General features: G+C 34.1%; 1 protein-coding gene across 1 annotated transcript in view; it reads left to right on the top strand.

The window, feature by feature from the left end:
- Window positions 1–4,138: 4,138 nt before the first annotated feature.
- itga1 (integrin, alpha 1) overlaps window positions 4,139–16,360 on the top strand; it is an 86,991-nt gene continuing 74,769 nt past the window's right edge. The window contains exon 1 of the mRNA XM_015364102.2: window positions 4,139–4,465. Coding sequence (XP_015219588.1) covers window positions 4,423–4,465 — 43 coding nt within the window. The 5' untranslated portion in view covers window positions 4,139–4,422. The remainder of the gene's footprint in view (window positions 4,466–16,360) is intronic.

The raw sequence follows: 16,360 nt of genomic DNA, 5'->3' as shown, positions 1-16,360 counted from the left end.
TTAACTGACTTCCAAATTGTCATCTCCTTTAAGTTCAGACAAGTAATTACTTTCTGTATAAGTATTACCTAATAATAATACATATTATTTCTAATAAAATAAAAAAATCAAAGGATGCTCTACTTGGCATAAAGCTGTTCACAATCTGAAAGCTAGATTATGAAAATAATTTTTAATACTAGATTTAATTTAATCGAATCCCTTAAAGGAGGCAGTTTCACAGCCATGAAGCTTACCATTCCCTCTTGTCAGTGCTCCTCTACATTGTGTGAACTGTACACAATACTAATCGCAGTATCTTTTTAGGTATTCTTTCAGTATTATACTTCATTAAAAAAAGGTTATTTAATCTCCTTACACATACCTGTACAATCATCCTCAAACAACTGTTTAATCATTTCACACATTCCAGGCCAATTAAATTACATTGCTGATTTATTCAGAAATTTATGAATTTAACCCCTGAAGCGAATCAGAAGCATGCTGTCATATTTGGAAATTGGTTTCATTTAACTCACTCTCTGCATCCATTTTACTTCAGGCCCAAAGAAGCATACTAATATAGAATACTTCCTTATAAATCTATTCATTCTGAACAGTTTGAAGCAGTGTCTGTTTCTTGCATCTAATACTCAGCACTTCCATTCTTAATGGAACCTGCTTTTATCCTATTTAAATGAAATTTCCTTCAATCTGTTATATTTACTCTCAAGGAGACTCACTTCATGACCTACACTTAATAACCAAAGGTTATCTAATATCACAGACCTGGTGCCTTTCACCTAATAGACGTGCTTAATCTGGTTCCAAATCTAGCTCCTTCTTTTTCTCTTATGTTACATTGGGCATATGCATTTGAGTCTTCACAATGAACAATGCAAACATTATGAGGAACTTATATTGAAATGTATTTAATTTAAAAACTAGTACTAGTATGCAATTAAGTTCTGTATGTGGGAGAGATACTGTAAGAAAATACTTGTGATGCTGTTATCCTCCTGGCTGGCCTCCCCAATTGCCTAGTGTGTACTGTATACAGTACTGTACATGCATATATTTTCCACCTGCTTCTTTGCTCAATGTATACTGTGCTTTCTTTAGCCTCAATCTCTCTATTATTTCTTTTGGTCATTCTTTTCAACTTCTGTGCCAAATCATTATAATTTCCATTCACTCTTCTGCAAATGCCTACATATACTTCTGTTTCCCTGTGAGTAGAACCAGATATCAGAAAGCCCTAGGACAGCACCATCTCTGACCATCTTCTGCCACCTCCTGTAAAGCCATTTCAAAATCTTGTTCAAGCTGGTTAGCCTGGTTAGCCTTGTTCAGGCTATATCTTGTGGTCCATCCATTTTGGAAGCCTAATAACTATTATACGTTGTTTCCAGTGCATCGCAATACCTACTATGGATGATTAATCTTTATATATTTCTGATCTGCTACATTGTTGCCTTTCAGGTGTATTGTATTCCAATCCTTCACCTCATTTTCTTCAACCTGTGTATTTTTCATGACCTTACTAACTCTATACCTTATTGCATTATATTGTATTTGATTGTGTTTTACATTAATGTTTTACCGTGTTTTGTGATTTATGAATGTCTTTTGGTTATTAAAACAACAACCACCTCATCCAAGTTCCATGCCATGCAAAGGGCTCTCAGAAAGAAACCTACTTCATGTGACCATCCAATCTTCATCATTTCTTTGTTTGTTCCCTGTCGAGAGGTCACTATACATCGGTATGCAGTGTACTTTATACACTGTACTGCGATATACTGTACACCGGATCATTTTTATTAGAATTTACTTTTTGTATTTTACAGTATGTATACCTCTTATATTTTTCCTTACTTATTAGGTTTACTTATTATTCTAGCAAAAAAAATAATTGGTATGCAATTTGCATATGTCCTATCACATATTTCATGAATTTTCTTTGTATTTTCTCTGCCAGAATATTGGTTGATACTCCCTTTCCTATGTTCATCTTACTTTGATTGTTTTCAGGAAGCAGCTAACAATAGGAATCATGGCTCCCACATTCTCAAAATTTTAATTCTGAGCTGCACATGCTGCATTTCAAAGAAATCAAATCTGTAATTAGCCTTATTACAGATGCTTAATCACTGTAGTTTATTTATCAATTGTATACTTCATTAATAAAGTGCTGTTTAAAACAATATTAGATTTACTTTTCTTTTTACAAGTGTGGATCAAGTTTACAAGCACATAATAATGTTTATTCAGCAAGTGTACATAGTAATATATAAAAGCAAACAAGAAAAGGCCATTCAGTCCATCTTACTGCAGTGATAGTTAGCAGATTACAGATTCATTAGTCATCCCCAGCTACTTATTAATATTATTCCTTAGAAGAGAGATTGCTTAACATGTTTTTGAAGTATCTCCTTTTTTTTTCAAAATGCCTAATTTTACTTTTGTTGTTTTTTAAAACTAGCTTTTGAATTGGACTTGACAGTAGTTCCAAGGAATTTCAAGTAAAGACAGGCATGTTTTGTATCATAAAGACAAGATAAAAACATTGATTGTATGCTATATGTAAATCCCAAAACTACATCACAGCACAGCTGTCTAAGCCATACAAATGATATCAGTATCCAACAAGCTTTCTAAAAGGATTTTTTTTTTAGTTTTTTGAGTGGAATCTCTTCCTACAGTATGTCTGTGACAATGTGAAAAGACTTGTCCTCTGGGGTGTGTTTACAAAATAAATTTAACCCTGATATGGCAGGTTTTTTTACAGAAAAGAAATGCAGTTGTGTAAAATGTAACTTTCTTTATTTTTATTGGTTTGTAATTTACAGTTTAACAATTCAAATTAAGTACAGCCATTGTTTTGCTATGTGTAAAAGACTCCAGTCACATCAAACGTGTTTTAATGTTGTAGAAACAGCATTAAATTTTCTAGAAAGTTTCAAAAGATTATTTTTATTTATAGAGGCAGTGATGAAGAACATGGCATCTTATTTCCAGGACTTTAAAGCATAAAACAGTACAAGGACATTTTTATTCATACAGTCTGACATGTGAACGATGCACACACATCATGTGTAATGTGTTGAGTTAATACAGTATGTCCATTGTACCTTACTAGTAGGAGAAAACACTGAGCTCTTATAAAAACTACAGAAAAAAAAACTTATATTGATATCATTTTCATGACGACACTACATTTATGCATAAAACAGCTAGCCAGTTCTTCACAATAAAAATACGAAACGGTCCATCAGATAATGATATACAGTATGGATCCAGTTTACAAGTACATAACAATGTTTATTCACCCGAAGAAGGCTCCACTACCGAAAGTTGTGTTTTCTTTCTTTTCTTTTCAGCATGGAATAAACGTATTACTTGTCATATACAGTATATACAAAAGGGTCAGACAAAATCCATCAATAAATAGCATATTTCATAAGCTCTGTAGAAATTTCAGTTTGAATAAATATTTTAATAATAAGAAAAATGTATCATATAAATAAGATGTCTTCAATAAAACTATGATGTTATCCCACTTTCATCAATTAGTCTTTAGAATGGCAAAATATTCAATAAGCAAATTAAATCAATGTTTAATTCCTTTTTCACAGAATCTAGCTCTCTACACACACTGACAATGAACTTTAGGTTTGCCAAACATCTCAGTGTAGCTTGTGATTTTATAAAGCATAACAGCATGAATATTAAAGTAAATGACATTAAAATATTTATTCAGATTTTCCTCTATTAGTAGTGATGTTTAACTTACAGTACAGTATGTGCAGTGTAGACATTTGAATTGGTATATTAACTTAATATTAAATGCATATATTTTTATTCTTGCCATTTCCTTGTTTTCAGTTTCTAGTATTACCATTGTTGCTCCAGTGTATTTAAACTGCTTATATTATATATCTCCCGTTTTGTTTATTATGTTTATTCATTTAAACCATATATGTTGCTAAGCTTTTGAAATAGAACATGACATAAAAAAGGCAAAAAGGAAGTTTCTTCCACTCAATGAAATTTGTTACGTTGCATTCATGAGTTAGCTGGTAACTCCTACATGAAGTCATTATTCTTTGAGAAGAAATTCACACTTTGTTCCTTAGAGGGCTCTGTATGCTTTCCTGCAGTAGTGAAACAGTAGAGATACAAGAGGAGAGATACTGTGCAAGCTTCATCTCTGCTGTTAGTTGGTGCAAAAAACAAGGATTGCAAAGCAGCAGCAGTAATTCTTCTTAATTGCTCATCTTAATACTCGATGCAGATTTTGAGACAGGAAATGCCTGCTGAATTCTCATGGTTCCCTCATCCCAGAGCCTCTTGAGAATTTATGTACTGCTGTTCAGTTGAGTGCTGTAGTTCAGACTGGAAGGACAGAGGAATTTGTGCTCCTGCGTCAGAAAATCAAATATGTTTGTTAGATTGGAGCATTTCAGCATTTTCATGCTACAAGGTAAGTGTGTAAGTGTGTACATTTCTGCCAGATTATGTAGATCATTATAATTTTATATATTACCCAATAAGTGAAATTTTATAAATATTATAAATTATGTGAGTTTTTTTATCTTATCTCACATGTCTACTGCTGTATAGTGGGGCTATTACTTGTCAGCTGCTAATGGACTTTTATACAGATGACTGTTATGTGCGGTGTACTGTTGCAGTGCCTGTTGAGGAACTTCCTTTTTAAGAATCTAGCGAATAAAAGTATATAGTTCATCTAAGTGAACTTTCTTCACTGCAAAACTATGTTGCTCCAAAAGAGCAATTGGCTAACTTTAAGTTTAACTATAAGTGCAAAAGACTATATTAGTAAGCATACTGTTAATATTTTTAATTAGGAAGTCAAATGAAAAGTCTGGAGAGTTACCTATTCTTTCCTCTAAATAGGTGGCATTAAATATGTTATGTATGTTCTTGTATATTCACTGATGTTATATCTAGTCTTATTGACAGTTTTGAGATCTACAGTAACGTTGTTCAACAATGCACACCTAGTATGTTTGATTCTGAATGTTTACTTTTCAAATACATACACAATTCAGATTTAACAATGGGGATATCCAATAAAAATAAATAGATAAAGAATTGTTGGCAGCGTTCTCAAATTAGATTTTTTGCCTGTGCCCAGGTTCCCAATCAGCTTTTTCTAGGTATTTTTGGTACTTAACATGAGTTTAGTAAGCCACATCTTGTATCATAGAATATACAAGATGTAATCTTATCCCCATTGTCTATTTAAAGTAGAATGAACGTATGTTGTCATCTAATTCAATTATAATGCAGATACTTTGATTTGTGTTGAATTTATAAAGAGGAAATCCTGTTTACTTTCTACCTCCACAGTCACTATACAGTCTGCACAAAAACCTCAGAAGTACTCGTACTATTGTGTATGAAGGGAAAGAAAAGAATTTATGTTAATATTAGTTTACATTGCTACAACAATGACAGAAAGGAATCTGATTTCTTATCTTGAATCTTACTGATTTAGTAAATATGATCATATTCATTTGGATAATTAAGTTTTCCTACAAGATAGTAGTTTTTTTGCTGCTATATTGTTGAATAAAATCCACTTATAACATAAGACAACTCAATGGAATCATACAATTTTTCTCCTTATGTGACACCATGCTGAATACTGTAGTTTAGGTGCTTGTTTTATGTGAAGTGTTATACGGCAAATTCTTGTACTGCATTACTATAACTGACACCTACTGGTGTCAGTATGTACTGGCATATTTGTAAGTCAAAACAATGAATAAAGATGTTTTACTGCTAATAAAAAAGTCACAATTTTCTGTCGAGATCTACAGTAATAGTAAAACACCTTACTTATCATAAAAAAAATAAAAATACATCTTGCTGTTTTGAATTTGATTCGCGCATGTGATGCAATCTTGGGACTTTTATTAAACTTGAATTGAATTAAAGATGCAGTTGTTGATTTCATATTACCGGAGCACCACTCAGAAGAGATTAAGGTTATTCCAGAACACAAATTCCTTGTCTGGACTGGTTTTAGTTATGATTGATGTGTCATATTAAAACCTTAGAAAAAAACATACATGTAATGAGAATCAACATCTTACTTTAATGGTCTACAACAAACACGTAAATTGAATTGTACACTTACAACAATAAACATAATATTATTATTTTCACATTTACTAATGTCTATACAACTAAATTAAATGTTTACTGCACTTTGATAGATGGATCCAATGGTAAGGTTCGTCTAAAAACTGCTAATTTAGAAACAGCAAACTACAATTAAGCTTCTCATCTGGGCCCTGAAGCATACAGAGCCCAGATGCATTTATTGCAGTGGTTTAAATTCATAATTGTAAATTCCTAGATTTATTCCTATGAAGGATTACCAGGTGTTTTCAGTTTTACACTCACACAGTATTCATATGGCTGTAATCAGTGTAAAGGGCAAACAGACTTAATATCCATTTGAAAAACCTTCAGAAGTAAGAAGCTGATTATGCAGTGTATCCAATTTGTCTGTTATTTTTTAAAATTACCTTAATATTATTTTGGATACTTTTTTTCTTTAGAGATTTATGTTGATCAAGATATACTACTTAGTATATGTATATACGACATAGTCTTGAAGTGAAATGCATGACTCATCAAAGGAAAACGGATACAGCGTATTTCTGAGACAAGTCTAGGCCTATTTTTTTCTTTTTTTATAATGGTTGATTCATTCCAAAAGAAAATGATAAGAGTCTAAACACCAAGTCTGATTCTTCAAAAGCAGAGCAGTTTCATGAGAATTAGTATGAATATGGGCAATGTTAGATCCACATCAGTGAGACATAAAAATGACTTCAGAGCTCATGTAGAATTCATATTATTTATATGTCTTTATTTTAATGTTACCAAATGCTTATTTTCTGGTATTTATTACAAACTATATCACAAAAAGTATGGTGTCAAAAGTAGTTTTTTTTACTATTGTTTACTTCCTACTTTTCCTTTTAATTATTCACAGTAACAGACCTGAAAGCCTGTACTATACATACTGTAAATCCAGGATGTCTTTGTGTTTTCTAGGATACTGTTAGTCTGGCTTGCCACACTCATGATAAAGAATAGGGAAATGGCTTTTTCCAAACTCTAATGTGAAGGAAGTATATGTAATTATGTCAGACAACAATATTATGAACTGCAGCATTGTGAAATAAGTGACAAAAAACATTCTGGAAGAGAGTCCAAAGATTTAACATGTTGTCAGTATAGACAAATAAAAAAGCACTGTATTTAAACATATGAACACAGAAACACATGATGTTTGAAAGTATTAAATTGCTATTTTATTTAACAATAAAAATAGTGATTCCTCATCCTTGCGCATGCATAGCAACATCTTTTGGGTATCATAACAATAAGAAGGCACAGGAAGAAAGACAGAAGAAGCGGTATGCACAAGAATATAAAAAGAAACACATTGGTTCCAAAATAGGTTCCAAAAATGGTGTTTTTTCTAGCTGTTTCTAGTATATACCGTAGCATGTTCTGAGTCATAATATCCCTTAAAGATCAATTTAATAAATATAATTAACAGAAAATACTAACTTCCAGAAGGAAATTGTATTATTTTTAAGGAGAAACTTAGTTACAGGTATATCTAACAATGTGCAATTAATTTTGTGGTATTTAACAATAAACATATTGGGGCATGGGAATTCTTCAGATTTTGTAGTGTTGAAAGCCATCCTCAATCAAATCTGTTACTAATGCAATGTGCACAATTGTGCATTTCAATGCCAAGTGAAAACACATTATCTTGTTATTTACTAAATTATTTTAAAAAATATTTAAATGATTTAAAAAATGTGTGGTGTTTTGGATTTGCCTTAATCAAACAATAGTGATATATTTTATTAATCGTTTGAAGATTGTCTTAAGAGTTAAAAGTAATTTCCACATCAGATTGTGCTTTCATTGCAATTTCCTGTGAAAGGTGCAAACAATATTGCAAAGCTATTTTTGGAAGTTGTTTCACATTCAAGTGTAATCCAGTGTTAAAGTTATTCATAGTCAAGGGTATGCTAACTTTATTTGTTATTCTTATTTTTTTCTATTACTAAATGTAAAATATTATAAAGTACATCACACAATAGCTCATAGAGATATTTTATCATTTTTTTATCATTTAATTTTAATTTCTTACAGTTTTTCAGTTGTACTTTTTAAAGTTTATGCATTTAGAGTATGCTTAAATCATGATTACTTGCCAATATTCATAGAAATAGTGCAACATAAAACACATCAATGACAAAATACTTAGTCTGTATATATTATCAGTATTAAATGTAAAAAAATCAATGACAAAAGACTTCCTTCAAGGGTGGCACAGTGGCACAGTGGACAACACAGGGCTTCTCAGCACTGGGACTGTGAGTTCAATTTCTGGAGTGTTATCTGAGTGGAGTTTGTACTGTATGTTGCTCCTGTGTTCATGTGGGTTTCCTCCTTGTGCTCTGGTTTCCTCTTACAGCCCAAAGACATGCTGGTAGGTTAATTGATTTCTGTAGAATCAGCCTTGGTGTAAGTGTGTGCGTGTGTCCTGGAATGGACCACTATCCTGTCCAGGATGTTACCTGCATTGTGCCTGTTTCTTGCTGGGCTAGGCTCCGACATCCTCCACAACCCTGTATTGGCTAAGTGGATTAGAAAATATATGGGTAGATTTCCTTCAATGAATGAATGGCAAAGTTGGTTATCTGATTTATATCTAAAAAACAGATAATTGAATAAAAATAAGGGTGAAGAGTGGTAAAGCTATAATGCATAAAACAGAAGAATTACATTTCTTTGCAAGGAAAAAGACTCACCGGCTCTGGTTTTGGATTTGCAGTGAGTTGCAGCTTTGGGTGCACCATGGTCTACTTAAGGGTAGAAACAGACTTTGAGATACACTCTCCTTCTTAGAAAAAAACACACAGTAAAGTACAACTAAGGTATATTGTCATGCTGTACTTTACTTGAGCCATTTTAGTTCATCAATCAAAATACTGCTATACTTTATACAGTATATGCTACAGTATAAACAGTTCATGGTAATGTCTCATGAACTGAAGTCAGATCATTTGCCGCAAACTACCTACTGTGATTTGCATCAACACTCAAATGCATTCCAGCTCCCCAGACTGAAGGGGCCTCAGACACGATCAAAGAGGTTCTGCCTAGATCTATTTACCAGTTGATAATGTAATGCTGAGATATACCTGTAAGTGTTCTCACAAACCTTTAGTAGTTACAGAAAATAAAGGAGATCAATGGTTAATAAACATGAAATGAAGACATTCTGGGATCATTTTGAGATGTTATTTTGTTTTGACTTATTATCAGAATTATTTTGAAACCCCTGCTGCCATGTAGAGGTGTCAGAGGGACTTGCTTCTCCTCCATCACTAACCACCCATTGGCTGTGGTTCATGTGACATGCAGAAAGACAAGTGGCTGGAAGGTGAATGTCTTGGAGGAATCTGCCTATACACTTTATTCTGCCATGTGCGTAGGGGCCAGAACTCTCTGTGACAAAAAATAATTGGAGATTCTAAATTAATAGAAATGATTTAATACCTGTATAATGCTATGGATAGACAATAGATTGGTTTGTAATTAGAAGACAAACCTTTTCCAAACTTGCAGTGTCTTCCTCCTTTACATGAACTCATACAAATTTGAAGACTTAAGCGGGGCTTGATTTAACCTAATGATATGATTCTTAACAAATGAATATCTCTTGGCTGTTTTATTATTACTATAGAATTCAGCTGTAGGATTTCTCAAGACATTTCTACCAAAATGCTCTACCAAACCTGTTCTGATTTCCAGGAAATCATCTGTATGTACAAAGCCCTTCTTTCACTGATACCTAGAGCCATGAAAGTGCTGTACTGAAAGATACAAGATATGTTTGCCAGTTACATGGTTACAAAGTTCATTCCCTACAAGTTGTCTGACAAAGTGTCTGTGTCCAGAAAAAGAATGCAGAGCATTCTTAGTTTTGTTTTGTTTTGTTTCTTTTCCAAAGAAGGAATAGAAAACAGCAGAAAGCAGACACTTAATTCTTATATTCATTGTTGAACTTGTTACAAAACAAATAACTATCAGGCGTCTGGGCACATATACTCTAGTATATAGTACATACTGTACAGTAGCAGATGAGTGTGATATATGACTAGCATTTATACTTCAAATGTCTTCACTGACAAAAGACCCGGAAAAGATTTACTTTGAACAGACCAATTAATTTTAGACTCTGATAAGCTTCAAAGCTTAAGAATTATTATAAGATGAGACAAGGCTATGGAAACATTATCTGCATGAACGAAATACAATTTTGTGAATTGTTAATGGCAATAGAGGTAGAAATAGTAGAGTAATAAACAGTTAAGATGGAATTTCCTGTAATTGAGCTGGAAAGTGGGAACCTCGCTAAGCTCCCATAGAAAAAACAAATAAGGAGGAACCTTTGTTGCCTGTTAACACAATTTTCAAGCATATACAGTACTATTTCACCATATCAATGAATCCTGATCCCAAATTCCCTGAGCACATCAACCTCTCATCCTGTCAAATCTGTTGCACTGACACCCCTGAAAAATCCACCAGAACCAGGAGAAAACTACAAAATGAAAAAAGCTGTCTGGGCCTCAAGTGTTGAGCTGCTATAACAGAACCCTGATCACATGATACTTAGAAAATATTTCAAGAAGTGGTTAGAGTTTAAGTTAAGTACAACAGAAATGTTACAGCTGCCACTATTTTTTTAGAAAAAAGAACAGGAAGGAAATGTCACATAAATAATAGCTTCATTTTAAAACTCCTAATACCATTTTAATTTAAAAAAGATATCTGATCAACAGGATGTCCTGCTTCTCATACAGTATGTTTCATATTGGTTTTTAGACTATTCTTGTTCATAGCTCCAGAAACTAAAACTGAGACTCTTTTTCATACCAACAAGCCACTAGAGTGAAGCCTTTTTCTGCAATTAAAGCAAACAATGCAACAGTTGTTTTCAATTTCTAATTGGAGTATCTGGAGTTGATTGTTTAGGATTTCTTGATGTTAGCACTGCCAGATAATCTAATCTTGCTTCTTCCTGCTTTCTATTCCCGATGTTAAAAATAGGATTCATAGAATGACCTTGGAAATCTGAATGGGAACAATCCTCTGTAAAAATGATAAAAATAAAGCTTTAGAAAAAGAACTCTAGAACTGGAACTGTGTAATTCAAGGGAGGCACAGTGGTGCAGTGGTTAACATTGCTGCCCTGTTCTGTGCCCCTGGTTTCAATTCCAGACCTACTGTGTTATAGGTGTTGAGTTTGTATGTTCTTCCCATGTTTTGTGGGTTTCCGCTAGGTGCTCCAAAAGATGGTGAACATGTCTGTCTGTTCATGCCTTGCAAACTTTTTTTTATCAAAATTTCAATCTGTGAATACTATGGGAGAGCTATGGCATAGCTATTTTGAGACAGTTAGGTTGCTAGTACACATATAACACCTATTAAGAGTTCAAGGATTGTCTGTTAAACATCCTTGAAGAGAGCTCTTTGTGTGCAGACACTCTGAGAATGTTACTGTATATATTTGTGGAATGTTTTCTATCGTGTTTCTTGGTAACAGGCAAACCAGCTAGGGTGTCAGTAAACCTCAAGAGACAGTATCTTTTATTTTCACACTACAATATGTATAACAATGTCTGGAATTTTTAAAACAAGTCTGGAAATTTCATGTCTGGCATTTGAAAAGCAAGGGTAGACAACAAAGACAGGTCCAATCACACCAAAACATTAAAATAACTACTTGCTTTTGAAAGTAATTACAGAAAAAACAAAAGTGTTTTCTATTGCTTTTTAAAAAAATCTTTAAATATTTTGTTAAAACCTTTAAGTTTGTCTATTTGCAATAAGAAAAAGATAGACAAATTCAGGTTCATTTCATGTGATGGAGAAATGATAGAGAAATGTTAGTGTTACGACCAACATTGTTACGACCACCAAATAACAAACAAAAATGGAGCTGGGTAGGACAGTGAGGGAAAGCTAATCTGACTACAAAAGAAACCCCGAAACACACGGTCTTCGGCTTCTTCAACACCCTAGCTAACCTGCACTGACTACCCAAAACCATACAAGACAAACGGCACTCACCCGTACTAAACTAGTGTACTAATACAAAATCAACTAAGTGTGTAAGTGTACCCAACAACCTAAACTAACCTTATATACAAAAGTTCACACAAAAACACAAGTGAACCAGAAAGACAAATAAGGGAAAACAAGAGTAATAAACAGGAGCAGGGTACAAAAGAACAGAAAAGATGAACATGTAACACTGGGGCAAGGTAATGACAAAACAAGGATGAACACACAAACAAACGAAAATACAAAGAAACAAACAAAAAAAACAACAAAACAACAAAGCCGAAGCTATACGAAAATACAAACACACAAAGCAAAACAAACCAACAAACGAAGCCGAAGCAATAACCAGGAGCGAAGCGATAACCAAAACCAAACGGGACCGAAGTCAAACGAAAGGCCTCTCCTTGCTGAAAACCTCCATCTTATATGCTGAATAAGATGTGTTCTGATTGGCTGAGGCTAATTAATGATGACATCATACTGAAACAGTGGAGTGATGGTGGGCCAATGGGGAAGGGGGAACAATCAAGGGTCAGCAGTGTGGAACATAGAAAAAACACACACAGAGCACACACTGGGACGTAACAGTTGGCAAAGTTTTGTGAACAAAGTAACCAGATCTAAGTGCTTTAGAACTTGACCTACAGTAGGGCTCTTGTACGGCTTAAGTGGTAAAGGTTTTCACACGGTTCCAGACATCACAAGTTCAAGTCATTGACTGTGACAAGATTTCCCAGTGGAGCACAACTGGCTGAGTGCCACCAGGGGATGGGGCAGGATTAGTTCACCAGGGCTCTCTCATTTCCAGATGTCACAGTGACTCCTGCAGCTTCCCAGCAGCTTGGAGGATTACAGTGTTGTGCTACAAATACTAAAAGGCATCATGGCTGTGGCTTCATTTTCAAAGATGGCATCACTTGGGACTGACTTTGCTTATATTGTGATGGATACACCTCTAGAGATTTTTTGATATACAGTACCACTTACCTCTTGTTCACCTCTGGAATGTCTTTGGAAGAAGCTAGGGTTTTTATTTTAAGAGAAATTGAACTGTATCCCCCAACAGATTACTGAGTGGGCCATGAGGAGCATGAAACAACACTGTCATACCACTAGGTATCAATTTGGTATTGAAGCATAATCAGGTTTATGTGAAATTAAACTTTCTTCCCAAACAAGCTGACAAAGACCTACAGGTCATATAATTTTCACATCAGCTTATTTTGTGGAATGATATATTTAGTTGATGGATACTTTGTGTATATGGAAATTAAATAACCCGTTTGTTTTCAAGAAACTGTTATTTGTTTGAAATTTCATTCATAAGAACACAAGAAATTGTGTAAATGAGAGAAGACCATTTAGTTTATTTGGTTTTTAGTAGCTAATTAATCAGAGGATCACTATTCCTTACAGCCTGGGATTGTATTACGTTTGAGGACATAACTGGAGCATTTATTCAAGACTTCCATATCACAAAGAAGTGTCTCCTGTTCTCAGTTTTACAGTATGTGTACTTCCACTTAATTTTCCCATTGTTAACCTGAAAGGGTTAAACTTGTCAGTGAGTTTGAGAATTTTGACTGTTAGAATTGTAGTCTTTTCTTATCAAGATAAAAATAGATATTTAAGCATGTCAGTATATTAGTTTGTTTTGATAAACTTAAATTAACGTAGGTGAAGAAATTACGCTGGTGACACACACAATTAGTTGATTGACCATTCTCTGTGTGCAATAATAGTCTCTTATAATTTCAGAATAAGACTCAGACTCAAATCATTGAAAACCATAGATCAGGAGAAGATTATACTCTAGCTAGATCAGGCCAACTCTTCCAATTGCACAGCCAGGCAAGGAGATACCTGGTGATGGATGCCACTTGGAGGTCACAACTTTGAAAGATCTACAGAATTCAATGACTGAGAGAAGAGAAAAATGCTCATGAATACTTTTCAAACTACTCTATATGGCAGAATTGCAAGGAGGAAGCTAATTACTAATTTGCAATCTAGTAAAGTCTAGTTAGCAATCTAGTGAAAATGTGGCAAAAGGTGTTGTGGTCAGATTAGACCATAATTGTATGGTCTAAACGCCAAATGTTACATTTGGGACAGACTTAACACACAAATCTCCAGTCAACACCATCCCTACAGTCAAATAAGACTTGAAAACTGATGTGAGAGACCCTCAAATAAATACAGAAAGCTTGAACAAATCTGTCAAGAAGAAGTGGCAAAAATTCACCAAGCAGAGTTTTACTAAAAAGACATCCACCAAATGTTTTTTATTTAGTTCATGGCACTGAATATTTCTGGCAGCAACATCTTTCATCCTTTTTTCTTTGCTGCCATTTCATGTAACTTGCCTTACAAAATCTTCAGTTGTAGCATCCGAGCTCTTAACAAAATATTAAGTTTAAAAAACTGATTTCACAAATTGCAAAAAAGAAAAACTTATTTAAAAAACAACATTAGAAGGCTCTGAATAATTTTGTAAGGCACTTCACCTTGCTTGAAATTTGTTACTAGTACTTCAAATGGATGGTCTGCTATGTGTGGTCACTGATGTTATTAGTAAAATATGTATTACAGATGTCTTTCCATAAAGTATACTTTATAAACCGCAGGTTTTAATTTTGTTCCTAGATGTTATTTATGATAAAGGGACCGTGGCATCACCCATTTTGTATCCTGCCTTGAGGCAGCTGTCTACTGAGTCAGGCTTTAACTCACTCTGGTGTTATATACTGTATATCATATCATAATCATATCACTTTTAATAACAGCTTACCCAACTGTGGGTCACAGTGGCCCGTAGCGTGTCCAGAAAGCATTGGGCGCAAGGCAGGATACACCATGGATGGGGATGTCAGTCAGTTGCAGGACACACACAGAAACAGACATAAACACAGACATTTACAGCAGGGACAATTTTCCCTGAAGCCAATTAAGTTTCCAGAATATTTTTGGAGAGTGAGAGGAAACAGGAGAACCCAGGGGAAACTCACGTGAACATGGGAAGAACATACAAACTCCTCATATACTGTTTAGTATTGCAGGTCCAGAATTGAACCCAGGGCCCCAGCACTATCAGGCAGCAATGCTAACCACTGTGTCAATAAGATACATGTATTACTGTATATTATTTTTGCTATATAAAATTAATTGGGTGGTATTTATCAACTTTATAAAGGTTCATTCAAGCTGTAGGAACAGCCATATTGGGCCTACAAAACTCGGTGGCAGTGTAATATTGTAGTCAAGTAGCTTTAAACTATTCTCTTATAGGTGCAAAAAGTGAACTAACTAACCCTGCAAGCAGCCTCATTTGTCCTCTTACAAACAGGAAACAACTGTACATTTTCTGTGAACCAAAAATGAGCCTGACGTAAACTTTTGGCCACAGGAGATGTATTTCTAAGAATTAAAAAAAAGAATGAGGTTTTAAAAAACCTCAGGTGTTGAGAATCTGATCTGGGTCATGATCTTATTGGGATAAAGGGATATTTTCATTCTAACATGAAAAATACAACAAGCACACATAGAAAAGTATTAATAGAAGACATATTACTACAGTATAATACAGTATAATAATTACAGTGCATCTTTTCTATACTGCTCCATCTGCTCTAAACACATGCCTGTAGGTTACTTGTGTAGGTTAGTGAACCCTGACTAGGGAGACATTCTGAGAGGTTACAAGCTACAGTACAATGTATATATGCCTGTACAGTAATATAAATGTATGCAACTATATTCAATAGTCAATATTATATAGTCAATATTCAGTAACAGGTTAAAGTGCTATAGTACTTGAAAGAAATTCCACATTATGTAAATTGGAAAGCTGTCTGTTATATAATCCATACACAAAGCAATCCACCAGTCTGTTGATACCTTTTCCTGCAAGCTTATACTGTACTGTACAGTATATGGCACAGTACAGCAGAAAATATTTAGAAGGTTAAACATACATTACTGTGCATGTTACCTTCAAGCAACTGCTATTGAGACTACATTTCTAGACAGATGTTGCAGAGCTTTTGATGGTATTTTTATTTAGTGTGGCACATTTAATTTCTGAAATCAGTGATTAAAGATGTTTAAAATAACTGCAAACACAAAGGTTACACTCTTTTGACTATGATTTTAGAATACATTGAGAAATAAG

The sequence above is a fragment of the Lepisosteus oculatus genome, chromosome 3 (genome assembly GCF_040954835.1).
Source record: "Lepisosteus oculatus isolate fLepOcu1 chromosome 3, fLepOcu1.hap2, whole genome shotgun sequence".
In the NCBI taxonomy this organism is placed as follows: domain Eukaryota; kingdom Metazoa; phylum Chordata; class Actinopteri; order Semionotiformes; family Lepisosteidae; genus Lepisosteus; species Lepisosteus oculatus.
This window is presented reverse-complemented; position numbering and strand designations above follow the sequence as displayed.